Genomic DNA, 21,750 nt, shown 5'->3' with positions numbered 1-21,750 from the left:
GCTGAGATTATTTTACTCTCTAACAAAATGAAAGCAACCTTCAATCCTGGATACATTTAGGTTTAATTATGTATCAAGTTCCTGTCAAATATTTTAATGTAATAACTTGGTCTACTTCAAGCTTTTTCTTTACATTTTGCCAGCCCTGTTCCTCTTTGTGATGATGTTTTCTTAGCTTATTCTTATCTCTTTCATGCCCAAAGTACTACTCTACTCTAAGACCAAATAATCTGTCTGACATTGAATCCTGTTCATCTCTTGATTCATCTCCATTTCTCCTGCTTTGGAGTCCATTAATGACTGGCTGGTTATTTATACATCTTTGGCTTAGCTCAGCCTAGAGCTCCTTTTTTTACAAGAAATAAGCAAATATTTTGTTTCATTTAGTGGTCAGAAGTGGAGATTATTATTTATTCGAGACGGATAGCGAAGAAGAGGAGGAGGATGAAAAAAAAGATGATGAAGAACCTCGGCGAAGATCCGCATTCCAGGTATTTTACATAATGTGCTTGTCAGTTGAATTTCTTACCGAGAGAGCATGAGTTAAGATATAAGCATCTCATAACATACTCTCATACATTAAAGTTGACTGTAATTGTTAATATTAGGTGGTGCCAGATGTTTAGCTTTTGAACAAAACCCAATTTTGATGTCTCAAATACTTGACATTGTCCTTTGTTTTTCATATTGTTAAAACATTACCTTCGAGACTGAAATCATTGATTTCTAAGACTAGAGGATCCTACTTGTACCTAGGAGCTGTGACCATATAAGGCTCTTGATCCATGCACACATCTCCAGTTGTGCACATGAGAACTGAGGGTGGAATATGGCTCTTAATACTGTGCATTTTTGCCAGAGAGTGGAGTTGAGGAGGCAGAAAAGTATGTTAGCTTGTGAGTAGCTTGTCAACTGCTTGGTCAGCTTTCCACGTTCCATACAACTTCCATCACTGTATATGTGTGTAGCATTATTAGCACAATACTAACCTTTAACTTGCTGTTTGTTATAGACCCTACTAAATATTTACTTTTAACTGCTATATTTGCCTTTACCATAAATTGCCTCTAACAGTCATCTGTCATGGGATTATAATTATATCCTTATCAGGTTGACCATTCACTAGGGTTTACATTTATGGACTTAAAGATGATGTTTTATATAAGCATTTTATTTATTAGGATAATACAAAAAGCTCAATAATTATCTAGCTGAAAGTTTACAGCAAATAGCACATGTTGTCTTTTTATCACATTGTTTTCAATTAATGTAAACCCTTTAATAACAAGTATATAATTACAATCATACAAAAGGTAACTTTTTATTAATACTTTTCCTTTCTTTCTACTAATTGCTCTTTCTTTGTCCCTCCTTGTAGAGAGCTATTGGGAAATTTGCTTCAGCCATTTTAGCCTTGCCAAAGTCTGTCATTAAACTGCCCAAAACTATTCTCCAGTATTTAATCAGAGCAGCAAAGGTATTTGCCATTTCACTAGTGTGCAATATGTTCCCTCATTACGTAATATTCTGGTATAATGTACCCAACTGCCCTTGCCTGCATTTTCCCTATTGTATGAACTGTTTGAGGAGCTGTGAGGGTCCAAAGCTTTTTACATATTAAATGTCATCAGTTGAACTATTTGAAGTGTGCAAACTACAATAAGTTGTCTGTCTTATTTTAACTATGACCTCAGAGAAAATGCAGATCCAAATTTTGGTTTTCTTTTGATATTACTGCCTATGGTATTGTAAGAGAGTCACATCAAGTTGCATGCATCTTTAGACAGTGTGGTAAGATCTTAAAAGTAAACTAACAAAATACACATTTTGTCCCAAACTCATTGTCCTAGCACTTTATTTTCCTGGGCTAGGTCATGATAAATCTGATCTGTGCATCCTTAGCATTTTCTTTTGTCTTTCTCAAATAAATTTAGCACATTCCAGCCTTTTATAGTGCTCATGGTAATGCACTCCATATACACAACATGATACTACTTTAGAGTAAGCACTAAATGCGTTATTGATTAACCACACCAGACCATAAGCCTATAAGTTTTTGCTTGTCAAGTGTTGTCCACTACTGAAATTCTAAAGCAAGATATATGTTTTCCCTGGCAGAAGTTGAAATACCCTGTCGTTTAACATAACTAGAGTTATAGTCAGTTTATTAATTTCATTTCTTTCCTTCAGTCTTCCTTTCCCCCATTATCTCAGTCTGTTCCATCATCAATATGTTCTCCTCTGTTTACAGTATGATTGCAAGCTGTTCAATAGTAGCCTTTGACAGCGCCTCACCTATAGTATCCAATGTGGTATGTTAGGTTAAGTCATTATTAAAATTGGATAAACATACCTCTAGATCATTCTCCATTAACAAACACTCCTTAAAAAGCAAAGAGGATTCCATGCCTCCTATGCCAAGACATTTGCATTGGACAAATAGCCTAGGAAAAATAAAATAGCTGATCTTGAGAGACTAGGAAGGAGACCAGCTTCCCTTCTGTACCAGATCATTTTTCCCTCACAATTATTGACCGCACATTCACAAATCAGAACCAGTCAGAAGATTTATTTTTCTGTAAATTCAGTGAAAAGCCAATTGTGTGAAAGTTCTTAAGAGTGTGTTTGGAATATCTCAGAGTGATTTCTGTTCATAAAATAGCAAAAACAAATAAACAAAAGGAACATTTACAATGTTATTTCCTGTAATGGACAATTCCAGCTTCCCTGAGACATAGGGTTGCTCATGTTGTTGTGTGCATGTTTGTATTGGTTTGCTTTATTTTCCCCTCATGCATGAAATCATGTGCTCCTTGCTTAACAACTTCTGTTGACTAGAAAAGAAGAATGCCAGTTGCAAATGATTTTCATTTTTGAATGAAAATCATAGAAAAACAAAAACACATATTTTTTCTCAAATTGCTAGGAAATAGTATTTAATGCCTTTTGTTCCTGTTTCATGTTATGCTGTGCTGGAAAAAAAATAAAATTATTATTGCTTTTTTCAGTAACCTTTCCCCACACTCTCAGAAGAGCTATTCAAACTACTACTACATGGTAATAATACTTAGCACTGCTACAGCACTTAATAAACATTGGACAAACTCCTGCTTACTCACTCATGGAAATCAGATTAATATGAGTATGGTGAGCAGGATTTGGCCTGTTAGCTAATTCATCCCCATGAAATCCCAGGGATGCAGGTAAGTATTATTATCTCCATTTTCCAGATAGAGAAACTGAGGCAGAAAGGTTAAGTGACTTACCCAAAGCACCAGACGAAGTTTATTGTCAAAATGAGGATGAAAACTCAGGAGTTCCTGGCTATTAGTTGTAGACTGTTCATAGACTACTAGACCTCTGTCTGTAATCCTCAGATAGAAAGAAAATCACATAAAGTATATGAAATTTGCCAACACAAATACTAGCATTGAAATATTTATAGCAATTTTTGATGTTTTAGATTATTGGTTATAACACCTGCTATTAAAGTTTCCATTTCATTGCACCTTACTTGTAATTCTGATAAAGTAGAAATATAAATTAGAAAGATTTGGGGGAAGTGAGCCATATGTACAACACTGTGTTAATTCCCAAATTTAATTCCCAGAACTTTAATTTTTGTGGGTTCTTATGAAACTTGGTTCACCCACAAGCATTTTCATATTTGATTTCATGTTGACAAAAATAGTTCAAGAAAACTCAGCAGATCTGCAGGGAAGGTGTTTGGATTGAGATTCAAAATGTTTGCTTACCCCTGTGTTTACCCTAAATATGTATTCCTGTGTGTAGTTTCTTTTGCTGTTTACTTTCAAAACATTAAGAACTTTGAAATAAATGAATTGTTTCCTCCAGTTTGTGTATCAGGCCTGGATTACTGATCCTAAAACTGCACTTCGACAGAGGCGCAAAGAGAAGAAAAAGTTTGGGAAGGAAGACAAGCGAAGGCGAAAAGGATCTGGGGATGGTGTGTATGCTTTTGGATGGTCTTCAGAAGTCCCCTTTAAACAAACAAATGAAGCAAAAATGTATTCTTCTTTCAATCCCTGGTGTGGCAGGCAACCATACCATCACAGAATGCTCTCAATTCTGCCAGGGGAATAGGAGGAGTGCTTTGTGCTGAACTGAGTTTGCCTTGTGTCTTTACCTGGAAGACACTGTATAATGTTCTGTATACTGTGCTGACCTGTTTTGCTTCAGTCTTCACTAAAAAGACCAGCCGCTTAACATGAAACAGCAAGGAGGAAAGAACACAAGCCTAAATAGGGAAAGAACAGGTTAAAGAATATTTATATATCTTAGATGTATTCCAAAATTCCTAATTTTCTTCTTGGACAGGGTTACTGGCCTAGTGGATAGTTGGGAAGCAGTAAATGTGATATATCTTGATTTTAGTAAGGCTTTTGTTACAGTCCCACATGACATTCTCATAAGCAAACTAGGGAAATGTGGTCTAGATGAAATTACTTTAAGGTGGGTGCACACAACTGGTTGAAAAGCCATACTCAAAGAGTAGTTATCAGTGGTTCACTGTCAAACTGGGAGGTTATATCTAGTGAGATCCCAGCAGGGTCAGTCCTGGGTTCAGTAATATTCAATATTTTCATTAATGACTTGGGCTAATTAATGGAGTTGAGAGTAGGCTTAATAAAATTAGCAGAGGACACCAAGCTGGGAGAGGTTGCAAGCACTGTGGAGGACAGTATTAGAATTTCAAAATGGCCTTGGCAAATTGGAGAGTTGGTCTGAAATAAACAAGATGAAATCCAATAAAGTTAAGTGCAAAGTACTTCACTTTCGAAGGAAAAATCAAGTGCACAACTACAAAACAGGGAATAACTGGCTAGGTGGTAATACTACTAAAAAACAGTCTGGGTATTATAGCGGATCACAAATTGAATACGAGTAAACAATGCGATGCAATTGCAAAAAAGGCTAGGATAGTTCTGGGGTGTTTTAATAGGAATGTCCTATGTAAGATGTGGGAGATAATTGTCCTGCTCTACTTAGCACTGGTTTGGCCTCCGTTGGAGTAGCATGTCCAATTCTGGGTGCCACACTTTAGAAAAGATGTGGACAAATTGGAGAGAAGAGCCACAAAAATGATAAAATGTTTAAAAAACCTGACCTTAAAAAAATTGACCATGTTTCGGCTTGTGGGGGGGGGGGATTGAGGGGAGACCTGATAAGTCTTCAAATATGTTAAGGTCTGTTATAAAGAGGATGGGGATCAATTGTTCTGTGTCCACTGAAAGAAGGACAAGAAATAATGGGTTTCATCTGAAGAAAGAGAGTTAAGTTAGATATTTGAAAAAGCTTTCTAACTATAAGTGTGGTTAAGCTCTGGAATAGGCTTCCAAGGGAGGCTGTGTAATACCTGTCCTTGGAGGTTTTTAAGAACCAGTTGGACAAACACCTGTCAGGGATGGTCTGAATTGACTTGGGCCTGCTTCAGTGCAGGGGGCTGTGCTTGATGACCCCTAGAGGTCCCTTTTAGCCCTACATTGCTTTGACTCACCACAGATAGCTATGCTCCGAATCCTTTTTTCTTGAAAAAGCCTCTTTTTGTGTGAAGCTGCATAATCTAGGAAGCTAGAGAATAGTTCGGAGGTTATTTTGTAAGTGAGGAATGCCCCCGGAAAAATATATGTATTAAAAAAAGGGCTTATGTAGAATGGATTCACTTATCACCAAAGACCAACATTGATGAGCATAACTTTTCCATTGCAACGACTTGAATTTGCAATTCAAAATTTGTATTATGCAAACATTAGCTAATATTACCTTAAAAATTGTTTCTATGAACGTTCTTGCCGGTAAACTTGTTCCTTACAATATATGTATATATGTAAAACAAACACAATAGAAGAGCTAACGCAGTTCAAATGAATCTATATAAAAATTCAGATGAATAGTCACACAGTATTTTTGCTGCATTTGCCAATTTTAATGGCCAGTTTCACATTGTCTGAAAAGAAGTGCTTGAGTTGGCATACAGGCATGAAAAATCAAGAATTATTTTTCAGTTTTCATGTAGAATACTTCATTATGGTAGATTCACACATTTTCCAGCAACAGTTAAATTCACAATGCATTTGGCAGGCAGCAAAGAAAATACATTCAAATTTAACATTCTTTTCTTAGCATCACAAAACTAAACATTTCAGAGTACATACAGTTTCGCAAAAAGAAAAGGAGTACTTGTGGCACCTTAGACTAACAAATTTATTAGAACATAAGCTTTCGTGAGCTACACGAAAGCTTATGCTCTAATAAATTTGTTAGTCTCTAAGGTGCCACAAGTACTCCTTTTCTTTTTGCGAATACAGACTAACACGGCTGCTACTCTGAAACCTGTCATAAACAGCTTGTAAGTGATTTGCAACTCTTGAGTTTTTGCTACATTTAAACAGAAATCTCACCAGAAGTATTCTTGCCAATGTGTGTTAGAAAAAAACATTCATCCTGAAGCAGTTACATTAGAAGTCCCTCTATCTGATATCTTCCTCTAGTACTTATTTAATTCTCTTCTATCACTGAAGCTACAACAGCTATGTTCAGGTATCAGATACTATTGGATCACTTCTTTGACCCACTTTGTCATGTCTGTGATTTTTTTAATGACAAATATCTGCACTATACTGACTGTTCCACTTATACTTAAATAAAACAGCACATGATGGATTCAAAACAACCCTTCTGCTTTGTTTCAGCTAATCGGGTCCATCTTCATGCTGTTGTCAATTCATTTATTATCAATCAGCATGACAGTATTAGAGTTCAATCAGTTAAAGGCAAAAGTAGGTTTAAAAAAGTATTCTAGCATATTAAAGTTTCTAGAGGATTAACAAGCAAACTTTTAAGGCTAGATCTTCAGCAGCTGTAAACAGGCATAACTCGGTTGAAATCTACATGACTGCACTGATTTACACCATCTAAGGATCTGGCTTTTAAGGTAATTGATAAAATGTCCTTACAAAAAATAAACCAGTATCATTCATGGACCAGCTCCAACTGTGTTGTTAGAATATTTCCCCTCATTTGGATCATGTGAGATCTGGAGAAACCTTCTCTGCTAAGACAGGATGGATCCAAGTACTTTTAATAAGCATGAAATCTCACTTCAATTCTAGTGGGATTTACACGTTAACCTCTGAGGGAAAGGCTTTACTCATTGCTTATATTTTAATTTGGCAGGTGCTACTGATGTAGAACATGAAGAGAGAGAAGATGAACCTGTCAAAAAGAAATCAGATGGGCCAGGTATGCAAGCAGAAGAAAGGTTGCACTAGTATTGCATTGTAATTGTGATTGCAGGGATAAATGGCGTTTGGTCAATGTGTGAATCATCCAAGGGCAACATACAAGCAACATGATTCTCTCCACCTTTCATCTCTTTAGACAGAATCACAACTGACTCTAGTCTAACCAAATACGGCCATGTTCATTCATGGAATCACAGAGGAAGAGATAATGACTACTAAATCATCCAGTCCACTTCCCTGTCAGTACAGAAGTGTTCTCACTTTCAGGTGTTTTATCCAGCAGTTTTAAAAATCTAAAGGAAAAGTTCTTTCACAATAGAAGCAAATACTCTCAAGCTCTTCCGCAACCTATGTACATAAACAGACATCAACATTTGCATAGTCTTCTGGCCGGTGGATGTATCTGTATTATACATTTGTGTACTGTATTATACCTGTCTGAGGATCCAGTCCTGCTTCCGTTCAAGTCAGTGCCAAAACTTCTGTTGACTTTTATTGTGCAGGATCTGGCCTTCAAATTTTAAGGCCAGTAGAGCCAGGACCTTATATTTATTATGTGTTGTGCACGGCTGAGCACCCTGTTCTGGCTCAGTTAGAGACCAATACTGCAAAATGTTGAATGTCTCCTGCAAGGTAATAAATGCCCTTAAATCCCATTGATTCTAATTCCCAATGGAATTTGAGAGTGCTCAGCACCTCACAAGAGGCAGTCAACAACTTGGCCAATAAGAATAAGCTGGTAAGGGGTTTCTCTGGCTTAGGAAATTAGTACAGCTATGCTGCATCCTAAAACTAACAATGTGTGTCAGATCGTCAGGACTGGCTCCTTGGCTTCAGGTGATGTGAACAGAAGAAGGTGACTTCCCCTTCAGTCTAGCCTTGACCAGTTCTCATTTGCTCCAGTATGACCTTCTCTTCTAGAGCTATTTATCTCCTGTATTTATAATGGAAAGGGCACTCTACTCTCCAGCAAAACTTGTGCCGCAGAGTGAACCATAAGGTAGCAAAGGTCAAAAGCATGAGATACCTTGTCCCTTTCCCATAAGATCAGCCCTTCTCAAAAGAAGAAAAGGTTCTTACTTTCTTTCAGCTTTTACTATCTCATGGCGTAGCTTGGTCAACTAACATACTGAGATGAATTTTTCAGTAAATATGGATGGTCTGATGAGGGTTGAGGAAAGGGAAATATGATGCTAATTGGATTACCATTGGGTTTGATTGGAGCAAGCATGTAGCATCTTTCATATTTGATTTTAACTGTTTCGCACATCCCCTAGATAAAATTCATTGAAGAAAGTGTTACCAAAACTGGAAGGAAAAATTATTAGAAAGGGTTATTCTAGTTAACAGCTTTGGACCAAATTGCTAGGCACCTGCTTCTCCCATTGAAGTCAATGGGGGCAGCAGGTGTTCATTCTCTTTCGGTATTCGACAGTATTACAGTCTCTCAAGAAAATAAATATCTTTCCCTTTCGGAAGATGTTTACATGTGATCGATCCCCAAAAGATTGTTTTTTAAAAAGTGACAGAGAACAGAGCAGCCACAAACTCATTAAAAATGTATACTAAATTGCTTCCAACCCTGAGAGAAAAATGACCTTCTAGATTAAATTGGAAGTCATTGGCAAAGCATCTCAGTGAGACTATAGGATACCTATAATAGCTGAATAGTAAAATAAACTTCTTGTTTGTAAATAAGCAGAGACTGCCACGCAATTAATCTCAACTGTGCAAATGGTACCCCAACAATTGTGAGGGTGTGTTTCAACACATTTTATACTGCCTGCATACATGCTCTGTGTGTATGTGAGAGATAGAGAATCACATTTTCTTTTAAATTGTGCATGAGTATAGTCATAGGCGCCATCTTTATGAGTTGCCGGGGGGTGCTCGATCCCCGCTGCACCCCAGGCCCTGCCATCCACTCCACCCCCTCCCCGCCTCTTCCCACCCCTGCCCCACCAAGTTCCACACCCTCCCCTGAGCATGCCCCATCCTTGCTCCTCCCCCCCAGCACTCCTGCATGCTGCTCAACAGCTGATCTCTGGTGGGCAGGAGGTGCTGGGGAGTGAAGGGGAAGGAGCTGACTGGGGGGACTGCCAGTTGGTGCTGAGCACCGACTATTTTTTTTTCCAACCCTGGAGCACCCACAGAGTCAGCATCTATGTCTGAAGTTTAGTCAAATTGCAGTGCTCATCAGAAACAAAAATTAAACTTTACCTTAAACTTATAGTGACAAGATTTTGGTTAGCCCAGAGATGAGTACCTAAAAGTATGTAGGAATAATGCTTCGGTAAGTAAATAATAAAATCCCTTCAAACCCATATATTACAGAAAAGACTGGAAGTGAAAACAGCAATTGGATAATGATAATGCAAAAAAAGTGGAGGAGATGGGGGGAGGGTCAATGGAATCATTTGGCAGTGGGGTGGCTCCCTGAATTAGAAATTTAATCTGTTTTTAACATTTCTAGATATCTACTGCATATTACTTTGTTAGTATACAACTTTTGCATGTCTTTCAAAACACAAACTACTCACACCCCAAAGTGCTGAGCAACATAGTCTGGTGACATTGGGTACTGACACTGTTAAAAAGCTTCTCAACAGCAGAGCTATAATGCTGACATAGATCTGTTCCGTAACACATACTGTAAACATTCTAGCTGCATATTGCAGATTCTTCCACTTGGTCAGCATTAGATACATATATCTGGTTTTTTCAGATTTGGAAACCACAACATAGGGCTAGATTTTGCTTTGGAAAGAGCAGCCCATAAAGCACTGTCAAACTATGAGCAGGAGGGATGGCGATGGGTTGCAAATAGTGGCATAAACACCTATTTATGGGGTATTCTATAAACCCCTAAATACCCAGAGGAGCACCTACCTATATGAGAAGTACCACTGATAGTGCCAACAGCCCTATTCAAGTCTGAAAGTACTCCTCAATCCAAGTTTGCTGAATTGAAATCATAAAAAGAAATCCAACTAAAACTGCTGTTTTGTGTTTAGATGCAGTAGTTGTTAACCATCGCTCCTTGCAATGTCTTATTGTGGAATAGGAATATATATGTAAGATCTCAGCTAGTGAAGAGACTTGAGAGTAGAAGTCAACTGATTACACGTTGCAAGAATATATGAGAAAAAGAGGGCTCATAAGATGAGGCAGTGTAGCCCAGATACAAGAGTAATAACTGTAGGCAGGTCAAAGATACCAGCTCAGGCTAACAAGGTCCAGGCATGAATGGAGACCTGGCTAGGAGAAATTCCACTGGACAGAAGAAAATTAATGTTCCAGATGGATGAATAAAGAGCCCAGTTCTACAAGGTGCTGAGCGCCCACAACTTCCATTAAGCTTATGGAACTGAGGGTGTCTGCACCTCTCAGGAGATGCTTAGCCCTTAAGGCTTTACCCTGCAAAACCCTTCCACACTTGAGGAGTTCCTCTGAAGCTGGTGACAATTACTTATGTGACTATCAGGATCAACGTTTTAGAGGGGAAAAAGGCATTCCAAGATTACAAACACTAGTCAGACAGACAGGCCATGTCTACACAGGAACACTCAGGAAACTTCAGGCAAATTGACTAACGGTGTGAAGTCAAAGTTAAACCCCCAGGACTAAGTTATAGCAAATTAAGGCCATTTTACTCCTGAATGAGAGCAGCCACATTGGGGAGGTAGGTGGGGGTATTAATATGGATTAATTTATGCACATTGACTTCACACCTTTAGTTGATTCACTTTAAGTTTCCTGAGTGTTCACATGTTGTCATGGTCATAGAAAGGTAGGAAAATAACCCCAACAAACCACATGGCTTTCAGCCATTTCCAAACATTCCTGCTGCTGATATAGAAAGGTCTTGCAGCCTGGATTATTATATTCAATAAAGTAAAAATTGAACAAGCTGTTGTGAAATGTCAGAACAGGATCATAATGTGAATAAACTAAGCTTATGTTCATTAACTCTGTCACTTTTCCCCTCTCTCAGATAATATCATCAAAAGAATATTTAATATTTTGAAGTTCACCTGGGTCCTTTTCCTGGCAACGCTAGATAGTTTTACAGCTTGGCTCAATTCCATTTCAAGAGAGCACATTGATATCTCTACTGTGCTGAGAATCGAGAGATGTATGCTGACCAGGGAAATTAAAAAGGTAACATATGTTGTGCTTTACTTTTGCTCGTACCATTTGCATGGCAGTGATAAATGAGAGGTTTATCATTCCAACTTAATTTGAAGCGGTGTACTAGAGATGGATATTTGTAAAAGTCTCACACAGATTTTAGAAATAGTATGAATTCTGTAATCTTCTGTTGTGTTCTATTTCAAAAAAACAAAAACAGATAAATCTTGAACTGTGATTCTGAGAATATGTGCTGGAACTAAGGGTGCTGTAGCATCCCTTCCTTTGAAGTGGTTTCCATCATATACATGGTTTACAGTGTGATTCAATGGGTCTCAGCAGCCCCACTATAAAAATAGTTTCAGCACTCTGTCTCTGAGCCCAAAGCGGCTGATTGGAAAAACAAATGTTCTCGGGGATTTAATTCTGAAACTCCCATTGAAGAGAGGGATTTATAGTAGACATTCAGAAATCACATCAGGAGAGAGGAAGGCACAACATAAATGCTCAAGAATTCGACTCAGTCTGGATCTGCTCAGACTCCTAGAAATGCAACTCACACTGGGCATGTGTGGCTTATCATATAAATTAATATAGTCACTCCTGAATGTACATATAAAACATAGAGTGTTTTTGCTTTCACAGTGATTCTTCTTTATTATGGACCTACAAAAAAGCTATAATGCTGTATCATAGAATCATAGAATCATAGAATATCAGGGTTGGAAGGGACCCCAGAAGGTCATCTAGTCCAACCCCCTGCTCAAAGCAGGACCAAGTCCCAGTTAAATCATCCCAGCTAGGGCTTTGTCAAGCCTGACCTTAAAAACCTCTAAGGAAGGAGATTCTACCACCTCCCTAGGTAACGCATTCCAGTGTTTCACCACCCTCTTAGTGAAAAAGTTTTTCCTAATATCCAATCTAAACCTCCCCCATTGCAACTTGAGACCATTACTCCTCGTTCTGTCATCTGCTACCATTGAGAACAGTCTAGAGCCATCCTCTTTGAAACCCCCTTTCAGGTAGTTGAAAGCAGCTATCAAATCCCCCCTCATTCTTCTCTTCTGCAGACTAAACAATCCCAGCTCCCTCAGCCTCTCCTCATAAGTCAAATGTATGTTTGCCTTTATAAATATTTAAAAGGCAAAGGGTTATAATGTCACAGACACTTGATTATAATTTCACTCAGAAGCAGTGGGTAAATAATATTTAAAAAAATTAAATTTCCCCAAAACTTTTGGTTAAAATGTGTTTCTTTTTTGTCAAAATTTCAAATTAAAAAGTTTTGAATCAAACTTAATTTAGAGGGAGAGAACTGAAATTTGAAGAAGTAACAATACTAGCAAAGGGACAGGCCAACATATTTTCATGTAATTTATAATGATCACTTCACTGAACTAAGGAAATCTGTGCATAAAGTCTCAATAAAACTCAAAAAAATGACTTTGCAAAATAGCAAACTTCTTACCCAATGCGTGCTCCAAAGTCAATACAGCTATTGGTGGAGTGAGCTGGATACTGTTTGGCCTTAGGAAACATCAATAAAGTTGTGATAGACAGAAAGAACTCTGCTTGGCTCCTGTGCTCAGGGTTGTGCTTACAGTGAATGAAACCATCCTTTTGTTGACAAATTTGACCAGGAAGTCATTGAGAGAATAGATAATGAAGCTTCTTTCTACGTGGACAATTCTATGAACAAATTTTTATCTCAATTACACCTTTGTAAATCTGGAGTAACTCCAATGGAGTTACCCCATATTTATGCCTTTGTAAGTGAGATCATAATCTGACTTTGTCTGAAATGGGTTTGAGGAAATTTGGACTTTTGCCAATTTGTTCTTTGCAAAGACTCATTTCATGCAGCCAAATGACTGAAGAAACCAAAATCTCACACAACACAAATGCCTTACTATAGCTCTTCTCTCTTTCTCAGGGGAATGTTCCAACTCGTGAGAGCATCCATATGTATTACCAGAACCATATGATGAAGCTTTCTAAGGAATCAGGACTGGACACAATTGATGAAAATCCTGGTCAAGATTCTAGTTTACAGGCATCTGAGAGGATGGATAGTTTAGATTCAGCTGCTTCTCATGACAGTATTTCCAGGTATTTTATTGTAAAAACAAAACACTTGTTTTTTGTATAGATAGAAAAATCATGTGATAGAAATTATTTTAAGAAATTGTTTCATAATGTTGGACTTCACATCTGAAGTTGAAGAACCCTTTGATTTATCAGATTTATCAGTCACTGTACAGTAGATAAAAAGAAAAAGAGTACTTGTGGCACCTTAGAGACTAACAAATTTATTTGAGCATAAGCTTTCATGAGCTACAGCTCACTCACGAAAGCTTATGCTCAAATAAATTTGTTAGTCTCTAAGGTGCCACAAGTACTCTTTTTCTTTTTGCGAATACAGACTAACACGGCTGCTACTCTGAAACCTGTACAGTAGATAAAAGATGATCAAATTGACAGTCCCATGTGTTTCCCTCTGTGCAAAAGTGCACAAAGGGAGTGAATTAATTCTTATTCTCCCAACTCACCAACCAACCTCCCACCCCCACCCACCACTAGTCCACCAGACCTGGTTGGAGCACAAAGTAGGCAGGGAGCATGGAGCAGAGCCCCAAAAGGAAGACAAAGCCAGGAATCTGAAGGGATCCTGGTCCCTAACCTCATGGGTACTGGGCAGCCGCATGGATGATTCCTGTCTACATTCTGCAGTAGGAGCAATTGCCATGCTGTCATTAGCTCAGTGCTCTCAATTATGGTCTGTGACTTTGCAGAGGGGAGTGAGTCACTGAATGCCGCTCATGTTAATGCTACCATTATCTCTCCATTTGTCTGCAGTTTTGAAGGGGGTCAGGGCATACTCCTTAGTGCAGCTCCCTCTTACCCTTGACCTCAGTCCTTTTCCTGCACAATCGAGGGGCTGCATGGATATTTTGCAGAGGCAACACGGTCACCAAGCTCTGGGAGGAACATCTGGCTGAACTAATTTTCCTCTGCATGTCAATACCAAATGACAAACTTCTAGAGGGTTTTTGAACTATCTTATAGAGATTAATACACTGAAGACAGTCTCATGATATTTCACTTTGATTGTGAGAATAGGCTCTGAATGAAGGAATTCCATCCTTATTACAAATGTTTTGTTCTGGACAGTTAAATTCTGGTCTCCTGCACATAGCCTGAGTAAAAGGACTTTGTCCTGGGAAACTACATGGGTTTGAGGGAATATAATTTTCCCTCACAAGACAAAGGCAGGGCACAGAGCCCTGGAAGTGCCTCCCTGCTGCATTTTTCCATTCATCTTGGAATGGTCCACTAGATAAGGGCAGTTTATGGGCCCATGTCTGTGCCCCCACCATTTACCTGACCAGCCCCTACTCCTGAAGGAATTCTGCACCCAAAAATGTAAAATTCTGCACCAAAAAATTAAAAAATATGTGCACAATATTTTAAATTCTGCAAAATTCTGCAAATGATATTTGTCAATAATTAAATGTGGCTCCAGCATGGCAGTGAGGATCACAGGTCACTGGCTGCATTGAGGTGGAAGATCACACTGAACCTCTGGTATAGGGACTTGGCAGTGAGGCTGCACCTGCCCCTGACACAGTGCAAGGGCTGGGTCTGCCTCAGAAACACCCTGGGGCTCTGCCCCTCTGGGCCAGGTGCACCAGGTGTTGGTTGGAAGGCTTATCCCAGTAGGATCTAAGTGTGGAGGGACTTAGTGTGGGGGGATCCAGGTGTGGGGAGAGAGATTTCTGTGTGAGGCGGTCTGGGTGCGAGAAGCTCAGTGGGAGATCTGGATGCACCGGGGCTTGTTGTGGGATTCCGGGTGCAGGGGCAATGGGCTTCTGCAGGGTGAAGGTGGATGGGGCTCAGCAGGGAGGTCTGGGTGTGGTGAAATGGGGCTCCTCAGTGGGCTCTGGATGGGGGGACTCAGTGGGGGGGCTCTGGGTGCTGTTGGGAGTGGGGCTTCATGGGGCGGAGGTCCAGGTGCAGCTGGCTGGGGATTGGTGGGGTGGGGGTCTGGGTGTGGGGTGCTCATCATAGGGATCCAGGTGTATGGGCGGTAGGGCTTGTCAGGGTGAGAGTTTGATGGGCTTGCTTAATGGGGGAGCCCTAGCTGCTGCCGAGGGATGCCTGCTTCCCCCTATGATTCCCCTATTCCCTTTTCTTCTTCATCTCATCCCTCTCCCCGACTTCCCCATCCCCCTTCCCTCAATCCCACATTCCCTCTCCCAGCCCCATTCCACCCTTCTTCTTTCCCTACTCCCTCATCCCCCCTTCCCTCATTTCCCCCACCTCCCATTATGCAGCCCCACCGCAGGCATTCACTGTTGCACAAAAAACAGGAAGGCTCCCAGCACACACAAGAGGAGCACAACTGGCACTTGGATCCAGGAAGTGGCGTTCAGCTGCAGAGTCAGCAGAGCCAAGATTCAGCCTCCTTCAGCTGGGAAGCCCTGCGCTTGCAAAAATGGGGGGCGGGGGGCAGTGGCATGTAACCCCATGTGCTCTCCCATGCCTCACCTCTGTTTGAAATCCCCACCCCCAAAAAAAATTGCGCCAATGGTTGCCTCTTCCCCCCACCCCACTTGGCTTCCCATTGCTTCCCTGCCATTTTCCACAGAGAAGCACAGGGATTCTGCTGTGGGGGGGCAGCATTTTCTGTGGGTACACAGTCATGCAGAATCCCCCCAGGAGTAAATCCACCTTCCCTTTCCACACTTTTCTGGAGAGTTCAGTGCCAAAGGCTTAGCACATCCTTGCTGTTTCGCACATGCACAGACTCTCACTCGTCCACTTCCATGTGTTACAAGAACTTCCTGTTTTCTCTGTGTCCAATGCATTTTTGACCTTTGAGAGCCTGCAGAAGCTGTTCTACAGTGGGTCAGGGAGACCTCTGATAATCTAATAGTTGCTTTCTGCAGTTTCTTCTTCTCTGAAGCGTGGCAGTACCCGCTCACACTTGATATTCCCCTGCAAACTCAGTTGCTTGTATGTACAGTAACTCTGCTCAGCTTTTACTAATGACATATGGTAAGAGGTTAACAGGCTAAAAATAGTAGAGGGCTTGTCTTCCTTCCAGAGTTTATTCAAAAGTAAATGTAACTGAGTCTCTGAACACCTATCTGAAATAAAAATGTGTAAACAATGTGCATAAACAAAATACCCACAAAATGACCCAGCATTTCCACAGGCTGTAAAAAACAAAAAACAAAAAAAAAACCCAGGGGCAGTGCTGACACTCATAAGATATTCAATAGTTTACTGCAGTTTAACTGTCAAAATTCTTTATTTCATGCAGTAATAAAGCTAGCACACATTTCCTCATGGCTAACTACCAGGAGAAATAGCACCTGCATGTGTTGTCTGAAAATTCACTGGAGTCAGATTGTATAAGAAAAATGTCATTCAGCCAAATTCTGCTCTCACCTGAATGCAAGACCCATTGACTTTACTTTGAGTCTCACATGGCTATCTGAGAGGTAGAATTTGGCTCTCTGGATTCATCTGATCATTTAAAGAGACAGTACTTATAGGTGCAAAACCATTTTCATTAAATAATATTTCAGTCACATTACCCAATATATACTGTACTGGTGTACAGTAGAAATTGAAATCAGCTGTTTAGCAGTGTGTAGTAGCAATATGGCAGTGTTAGCTGGCGTGCTGACAACAATGAAAGCCATATGTTGGGGAGGGTAATTTTGTTTTATAAAAGGAAGTCAGTTGCCAAACATAATTACAAAAAATTATGTAATTCTTGTAAATTCAATATTTGAATTCAGTCTCTGTAGTAAAATTGTATCCACTGTTGAAATTCAATCAATTCTTGTTGGAATAACCTCTTTGCCTCCCTCTTCTCCCTCCCCCCCACTCTCTGCTTTTGAGTGACACCTCACTTGCTTCTTTCAAACCTTTAGACTTTGATGGTGATGCTGAACCAAAACTGGGCAAGAGGATAAATCACATTTATCATTTTAACAGTTGTTGTATACCCACTAATATAATCTTTGAAAAAACTTTGTTTCCCCAAAATAAGATGTCACAAGGGCACATTAATAAATGAACAACAGAAGAATTGTCACAATTGATTTTCTAATCTTAAACTCTTTTCCTGGAAATAGATATTTACGTGTTTGTGTATCAGTAGTGTTTGTAGAGTATGTGCATCTGCTGCATCACTAATGACCTCTAAATGGAGGAAGCAATAACCAGTCACTTAGATCTAATGATAGATCTTCTGTCTGTTTATAAAAGCATCCTTGCCTGTCTCTTTCTGGGATTATGAAGAGGTCTCATGAGCTGTTTTAGCAATACAAAGTATTGCAGACCACAAGTCAGTGACATTTTCATTGCCCAAACAACAGTAAGAGAACTTTATCATGTCAAAAACCTCACTCAAAAGCTCATCAGATTTTGCACCAGTTCCTTTGCTAATTTTTTTCCTTTGCTAAATATAGAGCTTGCCCTGTCAACAACAAGATTACTTTTTAAAATGTGCCAGTGTTTCTTAATTGTAAGGCTAATTCTGTTTCAGCTGAAGTTAATAGCAAAACACGAATTGACGTCACCAAGAGTCAGTTTGGGCTTTATACTTAACATGTTCTCATACACAGTTCTATTATTTTTATGAAATCCACTGTTATACTCACATTATTTCCCTATTAGCCTATAAACTGTACTTTTCACTTCTGGTGAATGTGATTCAAATAATAATTTTTAACCATTATATACCAGTTCATTTCCAAGCCTCAGAGTGACTGAGATTAATCCCTGTTTCATCACTTGAAGATTAAGCAGTATCTGGATGCTCTGAGGGACAGTTTCCTCTATAATTAAGTTGTTGTTGTGGTCTTTAGTTTGTGCCAGCACAAAGTTTTCATTCTAGGTAGTCAGTGAACCACGTTTATGGATTTTATTTAGCATATACGTGGTTGGTCTAATAAGGTGCTTAGTGATGGGAAAAAAACTGGATGCTTATTTCTGAATTAAAATAATTAAATCTTAACTCAGTTTATACTCAAGCAAATGTCCATGAATTCTGTAGGATTCTGCTTGACTATTTTCTGAAAAAGCAAAGTCGGCAATTATACTTTAAAATATCACACACCAAAACATCTGTCTGGCTTCTATAAAGGTCCTGTCAGTAAAATTATCATATTCATTTTTTTTAATTTTTAAGGGGAAAATTCTTCTCTCTAATCAACAGTGGATCTGTCCCTTGTGGATCCCTATTGTATATTTGATGCTTTAGGCACTTTTGATGGCACTGGATGTCCTAAATGCAAAGTGAGCACATTATCTGGCTAGGTCGAAAGAATGACAGGAGACATGAGATATGGGTTTAATCAGGCTGCAACTTTATTATTAGATAGATGTCTGGGACTACCCTGGTGGATAAAAAATGTACATGGACCTTTCCGACCACCCCCCTTGCAGGAGGAGTTAAGGTGAACTATGATGATGGGGGGGTTGACTCCCTCTGTACCAATCATAGGAGTCCCCAACTGCCCCCCAACTTGCTTAATTACCAAGCGCCTCTCCTTAATTCCTTTTACATGCCATTTTTCCGTTCTTTTGTGCTTTCATTTATGGAGTACCTGCACTGAACATCCGCTATACAGTTAAATAAAGAGTTGTGACATATGGCCTACCGCCCGTCATGCTGTGCATGAATAGAGCCTACCTGAACCTGCTTCAAGGAAGGCAAAAAAAACTCCACTGCATCTGGCCGATATGGTGGTAAGGGAAAAATTCCTTCCCAGCCCCCCCGTAGTGGGGAGGCTAGCGTAATGCCCACAGCAGATATAGCTAAACACTCGGCATATTTGTGACCAAATTAGGGAGGGAGGATGGTGATTGTAGGCAGTGGACTTTGGCACAGAAGAGATGAGAAGACAGTTTTGCCCTGTTATAACTAGTTGTTTCCTGTGCCCTGCCAGAAAATTTTTCAAGCCAGCATCATAATGAGCTCATTGCCCTTTATTTCCAGTTAACTTATTAGCTAAATATCTTATCAATTTTGGTAAAATGGCTGGGAGATGATAAAGTCCAATTAGTTGTCTTTTGTGGAATGTGACCTAAGATTACAAAGGAATAGAGCAGGGATAGCCAAACTGCAGCTCGCGAGCCACATGCGGCTCTTTTACCATTAAAGTGCTGCTCGCAGAGCCCTACACACACACACACACACACACACACACACACCGATTGTCCGCCTACCAGACTTGGGGAGCAGAGAATTTGGGACCTCTGCCTTGCAGCGGGGTGGTGGAGTAGGGGCTTCTGCTCAGTGGGGAACAGGGTCTCAGGGCTTCAACAGGAGCGGGGATGAAGCCCTGAGCCCCGGTAAGTATGCCCCAGCTCTCAAACTTCCGATGCAGCTCAGAGGGTCAGTAAGTTTGGCCACCCCTGAAATGGAGGGTAAAACCCTAGCTCCATTAAAGTCAAATGCAAAGCTCTGATTGACTTCTGCAGTCAGGATTTCACCTTGAATGTTTTTAGATGTCAAAGCAAGGATCAAATCCTAGCACCTACTGAACTCTTTTGACTTTAATAGGAACTGTGTGATGCTCAGAAGCTCTCACCAAAGCTTTTCTTCAGCCCAGAGTCTCCCACAATTCTGTTTCCTTCCCCTCTGCAGTTCTGTAGGCAGCTCAGTATTGTAACGCAGCCTGTGCTGGCCACACCCCCTTCTCCAGTTTGCCACCAGGCAATTTATTCCAAAGCTGTGTGAAAACTCTTAGGATGTGATGAATAACAATAACTTCAATGCCAACCAGTGGCCTATGTACAGTGGTTAACTGGACCACAAACTGTAGTTATAAAAATTTGGCTAATAAGTCATCCAGGGAAGGTAGAATTGTTGGAAATGCAGCTAGCAGAATGGGAAATTTCTTACCCAATCCTATCATTCAGAATAAAAACATCTATGCTAAATATATACCCATTTGTAATGGATAGTTGATTAAATTTATTTACAAATACTTTGACTTGGGATTTTAATGCACATTTCAATTTAAAATACCTATTCTTTGAATGTTTTTTAAAGAAGCTAGTGTTTTTCAAAGTCTCTAGAGATGCCAATTTGAAAAATGACCTGGAAGGATCTGCTTGGATAAATGTTTGTGCTGGTTAGTGACTGAGTCAACACAAACTTTGCCAGTTGTACACCACAGTATAGATCAAATCCTCCTTAACAGCTTATTGGTGTTGCAGGTTCCTAACATTCGGAAGCACATTTACTGTGCTATCAGTATAATCTTGTGCCGCTTTCCAAACGTTGGAGGCTTCTCATCAGCTGCTCAGTAGATGTAGATTTTCTTTCTGGTCACTGAGCTGTAATCAAAATCATTGCAAAGACTAACTCTAATCTTGCCCCTAATTAAATCAGTAATTGTTTTGCCATTTTGCCACTTCAACAGGTGCCAGATCATGCCCTTCAGGTGGGGAGCAGTTGAGGGAAACTGGAATACATTTTTTCAATGAAAATGTACCAGTGGAGGCACTTCTTATAATATGAGTCATCTTTTGTTGGTGGCACAGGTGCCAGAGTTACTTAGTTTCCCTTCCCTGTTTCTCCCCACTGTTATTTACAAGACAATACATCTATATACACACATATATACATTTAGAGAGGAACTTGTAATTTTACAAGGTAATAACTATATTGTGGATTAACTAAGCACCAAAGTGAAAAAGGGCAATGGATCACATTTTCAAAAGTACTTGATTTCAATGGTTGTTAGATGCCTAATCTGCTTTATGTGCTTTTGAAAATCCCACAAGGTGCGTATTGCCTCTTTATATGCCTAAATACCTTTGGAAATCTGTCCCTCAGTGCTTACAGAAAAGAAACCCAGCTCCCAGCATAGATGGTGAGATGGAGTTTGGGTTTTAAAAGGACACTAAAATATCATAAATTATACAATCTGCTATTAGCTCCCTATAATTCAATACCAAAAACCTCATTTAAAGAATTAGAACTAGAGTGCCCTATAGATCCATGTATAGTGTGGACCTTCCAGATGCTCAGTCCTACACCCACTGAAGTCAATGGGAAAAGTCGCACTGACTTCGGTGGTGCAGGATCAGATTCTAAGAGTGGTTCTCCCCTCATTGTTTAGTGCTTTCTTTTCTCGCTTATGAATCTTAGAGACCCAGAGAGGTGACTGCATGGATTAAAACTCCAAACAGTTCCCTCAGCTCAGTTCATGCACATCTGTGTACTTCATTCACAATTACAGCAAAATACATTGCGTTTACCTACCATATGTCATTAATGTATTTGCTTCCCTTCCCCATTGCTAATGTTTCTATTTACATTAGT

The 21,750-nt window shown here is 39.7% G+C and overlaps 1 protein-coding gene across 1 annotated transcript in view; it reads left to right on the top strand.

Annotated features, from left to right (window-relative positions):
• The window catches only part of PIEZO2 (piezo type mechanosensitive ion channel component 2), a 448,530-nt gene that overhangs the window by 382,807 nt on the left and 43,973 nt on the right, over positions 1-21,750 (top strand). Inside the window, exons 32-37 of the mRNA XM_043508112.1 lie at positions 388-491; positions 1,379-1,477; positions 3,856-3,967; positions 7,198-7,263; positions 11,260-11,426; positions 13,330-13,505. Of these exons, the coding sequence (XP_043364047.1) occupies positions 388-491; positions 1,379-1,477; positions 3,856-3,967; positions 7,198-7,263; positions 11,260-11,426; positions 13,330-13,505 (724 nt within the window). The remainder of the gene's footprint in view (positions 1-387; positions 492-1,378; positions 1,478-3,855; positions 3,968-7,197; positions 7,264-11,259; positions 11,427-13,329; positions 13,506-21,750) is intronic.

The sequence above is a fragment of the Dermochelys coriacea genome, chromosome 2 (assembly GCF_009764565.3).
Source record: "Dermochelys coriacea isolate rDerCor1 chromosome 2, rDerCor1.pri.v4, whole genome shotgun sequence".
In the NCBI taxonomy this organism is placed as follows: domain Eukaryota; kingdom Metazoa; phylum Chordata; order Testudines; family Dermochelyidae; genus Dermochelys; species Dermochelys coriacea.
Note: the sequence above shows the minus strand (reverse complement) of the source record. Positions and strands in the feature narration are given on the sequence as shown.